The 3,891-nt window shown below is 58.2% G+C and overlaps 1 protein-coding gene across 1 annotated transcript in view; it reads right to left on the bottom strand.

Annotated features, from left to right (window-relative positions):
* Positions 1-1,641: 1,641 nt before the first annotated feature.
* LOC104464078 (iporin-like) overlaps positions 1,642-3,891 on the bottom strand; it is a gene marked incomplete at its 5' end in the record, with an annotated part of 12,259 nt that continues 10,009 nt past the window's right edge. Inside the window, 3 exon segments of the mRNA XM_010076677.1 lie at positions 1,642-2,168; positions 2,496-2,669; positions 3,320-3,891. The exon segment at positions 3,320-3,891 is cut by the window's right edge and continues 30 nt beyond it. Of these exon segments, the coding sequence (XP_010074979.1) occupies positions 1,988-2,168; positions 2,496-2,669; positions 3,320-3,891 (927 nt within the window).

The raw sequence follows: 3,891 nt of genomic DNA, 5'->3' as shown, positions 1-3,891 counted from the left end.
TTGTGTGAGTCCAAGTTTAAAAGCCCCGAATCCCTTTCTTGTGAGTGACCTGCAGCCACCGAGCCTCACGGCCAGGTTGTCCCAGGCTCTGGGTCCCAGCCCCACAATCTGTCATTAATTGCATCCTTCCTGTGCTTCTCAAGACATCCTCCCACTGCCCACAGGTTACAAGTTCCAGTTTGGCCACACTTATGGACACCTGACTCACAACACCCTGGGGACCTTGGAGAAGCAGATGCCAGACTGAAATGGTGTGCACTTGCGTCTGAAACCTGCTTGGGTGCCTGCGAACACGCACAAGTAACAAAGACAAGGAACCCTGAACAATGCTGCCTCCGTGAGACATACCACCATCGGATGATGTGATGTAGCCTCCCCCAGTCTGAACTGACAGGTCTGATAGCTGGGGGCAACCTATCTCCTTCTGAAACTCTGGTGTTGGCTGTGGTGCAGGCAGGACAAAGCCTGCAGTGCAGTCTCCAAGCACAGGTAATCCTCAGGGATGGGCTGAAATCACAAGGCAAGGCTGCAGGGAGCTCAATCAGCACCTTTTTTATTAATATGCATCATAAATAAAGAAATAAATAAAGGTGAGACACCTCGTTCTAAAGGGGAAATACAAATTAAATATAGTGGTGCAATGTCTGCTAAGCGATGTACAAGCAGGAGGTAAACTTGCAAGACCAGTGCCCCTTGCCATGGGGAAGCCAGCCCAGGCATGATGCCGCAAGCAGCGTCAACCCGGCCAAGGCACCAAATACTGGCATGGCCTTTCATTAACACTGTTCCCCACCTGATGGGCAGATGAGGATCCCCACCCCAGCGGGCGGCATGAACATGGCAAGGAAAAGGCTGACTGGCATTGCCTCTACGGAGGACCCCATGACCCCCAGCATCCCCTTGTGCTCGTGCACAACATTTGTCCCCCCCACCCCACAGCACTGCTCAGCAAGAACAGAAACCCTATGCCAAGGGGAGCACCGCCCCTCCCTCCCCAGCTCCCCTGCTCCCTCTGGGAGCACCCCCCAATCTACCTGCCAGGAGCACTGCCCCCAACCCTAAAGAGCATCCCTAGCCCAGTCAGGGACCCTGCCCTCATCCCCTCCCCTCCAACCCTCCTCCACTGAGCATCCCAGGGCTTCCCAGGCACTGGCTCCCTGCTCAATGTGGAGAACATGGGGCCACCCCCCCAAGCACCCATCTCCACACAGGGTGGCACTACCCATCCTGGACCTACGTAACACTGAACATCCACACGCCTTCTTCACAACCCCACGCAGCCCTTTGCTCTGCACGCACACACATACCCCATCCCCCTCCCCTGGCCATGGCCAGGCACAGCCCCAGCCCTGCAGTGTGGCAGTGCCATGACACTTGGCCCGGAGCAACCCACCAGGCACCACTAAAACACGTTAGGACAGGGCTGCTCCATTGTGGGGGAACCTATCTTGCAGACCCCCATCAAGCCGCAATGCAACCCACCAGCCCAGCCTCGCAGAGACCTTGCCAACACACAGTGCTCCCACCCCTGCGGGTGATGACACCAGGGATGCTGAAGGCTGCAGACTGCAGTGCCACCCCTGGGGAGGGGACGGCCAGCATCCTGCACCCTCCAGCATGAAACTGAGCCAGGCAGCAGGGCAGTGCTGCCCTGGCAGAGACTGCTTGGGTTCCTGCTACGTACGAGTCCACGGCCTACAGGTGCTGGAGATGGTGTGGGGAGGAGGGGGTCAGGCAGTCCCTGGTGTGGCTGCATGCACAGCAATGCCTGGCAATACAAGGTGCAGCTTGCAGAAGACCCTGGGGTTGAGTTGGCCTTTGGCAGCTGCAAAGTAGGAGAAAGAGGGAACCATCTATTGTTACTGTATTCTGTAATGGCAAGAAAGGTAAGAAACTAGCAAGAAGCTGTGTCTGTTCCTCTGGCAGGGTGGTCTTCCCCAGAGGAGCCTCAGCAGCCCACGGTACTGTGCTTGGCCTCCGAGCCACGTCAATAGTCCTCATCCTCCAGGTGGGTGACATACATGATGGGCACCAGTCCCTTCTCGGAGCCGAGGCTGCACTGCAGCCAGTCACCGTCCACCTTGGAGATGACCTGCAGAATATCCCCTTTGTTGAAGCTCAGCTGTCCGGCCTCAGTGGCAATGTGATGGCAAAGAGCTTTCACCTCACTGCAGGCAGAGGGAGGGGAGGAAGGGTTAGCTCACCACAGGGTACTCACCCCGCTGAAGCCCAGGGATGACCGCAGGCACAAAGCAGTGAGGAAAATACCCCCTGCCTCCCTCCCCAGCCAGGCTCCCAGCTGCCACCCTCACCTGCAGATTGCAGAGTTGCAGTGGATGGATGCACAAGCTGCATCACTGCCCTGAACCACCCCCCAGTCCACAAGTACAAAGGGGGCCAGGCAAACTGCAACAAGCAGAGCCGTGCCAAACCCAACCCCAACCCCAACCCACCATGTCCCAGCACCTGCAGGACGGCCACGTGGTGCCACTCACCAGGGAGGGTTGGGAGACAGACCCCGGGCCGGCTGTGCCACGGGGGGCACTTCAGGTGGCTCTGGCCAGGAGGGCTCCGGCTCAGGGGCTGCTTCTCGCCACATGCTTGCACTGACCGTCTGGGCCACCAGCTGGAACACAGACTTGTCCAAGCTCAGCCAGCCGGAGGGCAACCTGCAGGAAGAAGACAGAAGCAGGTCACGGCAAGGAAGTGTACATGGGGGCAAGGAACAGCCACTCTCATGGCAAGGTCATGCCTTAGAGCTCTGGCTCCACGCACAAAGTACACTGCATTCTCCAGGCTGTCTCCTGGCGGGGAGGGCTCAGCATCCTCCAGACACACCATGACCTAGACTGGGAAGGACATTTCCAGGGGCCATAGAAGCAGTAAGGGTATAGATGGAGAGGCAGTGTGGGGAGGTCTCAGATACATGGGGCAACTTTGTGCCTCCTCCTCACCAACAGGGGTGGCTTCATGTTCTGTTCTCACTACTTGTTTTTGGGAGGGATGAGGTGATGATGGGGTCCATGCAGCAGAGGCCTTCCCCGGGGAGGGGGCTTAGTGAATACCATGCAGTGGCATTGCTCAGGCAGAAGAGGAAAGCCCATGAGGTGGAGTGAGCAAGGGCAGGAGCCGAGGGGAACAGTAGTGTGGGAGGAATTAAGGCTGGTGGGCAGGCTGTCAGAGCTGGGCAGGGCTGACAGACCTCTCCATTCACACACTGCCTCTGGTGCACCACTGTGGTGTAGCCCAACGGTCAGCTATTAGCCTGCAACCCCAGGTTAACCAGCCCTCCCCATCCCCAAACCATCCCTGCCCTTACCTGTTAGGCTGCCTGGGCTCTTTCTGCACCTTCCTGGACCCAAATAAGTGTCCCCACTTGATGGGCTGGCTGCCCCCTGATGCAGTGGTGCTGCTCTCCTCTTGGGGGGCTGCTGCTGCTGCTGCTCCCACTTTTTGCTGAGTCCCAGTCTCCTTCTCCTTGCTGCACTTCAGCTCTGTAAGCACCGAGTCTGGGGGGCTGCCCATCCAGAAGGGCCAGCTCCGTTCCTTCACCTCTTCGCCAAGCAGTACCTGCTGGGGCTTTTCCAAGGACTCTTCCATGGCTTCAGGACTTGGCTTGCTGTCAGCCTTGGGCCTCTCCTCCAACGTGCCCTCAGCAATGGGGCAAGCCTCTGCACCCTCCACCACCCCTTCGCGGGGGGGTGGTGCCTTGCAGGTCTCCGCTGACCTGGGTGCAGTATTCAAAGCCTTCTTCTTCTTCTCATAGCGGATGAACTTCGAGCCTTCAGCTGAGCCCTCGATGTAAATCTGAGAGCTCTGCATGAGCTGGTACCACCAGCCTGCCTGCTTGTCCTTCTTCCCCTCCCATGCGCTCTCTCGCACCTTCCTCCG

This window comes from Pterocles gutturalis, unplaced genomic scaffold (assembly GCF_000699245.1).
Source record: "Pterocles gutturalis isolate BGI_N339 unplaced genomic scaffold, ASM69924v1 scaffold49413, whole genome shotgun sequence".
Lineage (NCBI taxonomy): Eukaryota > Metazoa > Chordata > Aves > Pterocliformes > Pteroclidae > Pterocles > Pterocles gutturalis.
Note: the sequence above shows the minus strand (reverse complement) of the source record. Positions and strands in the feature narration are given on the sequence as shown.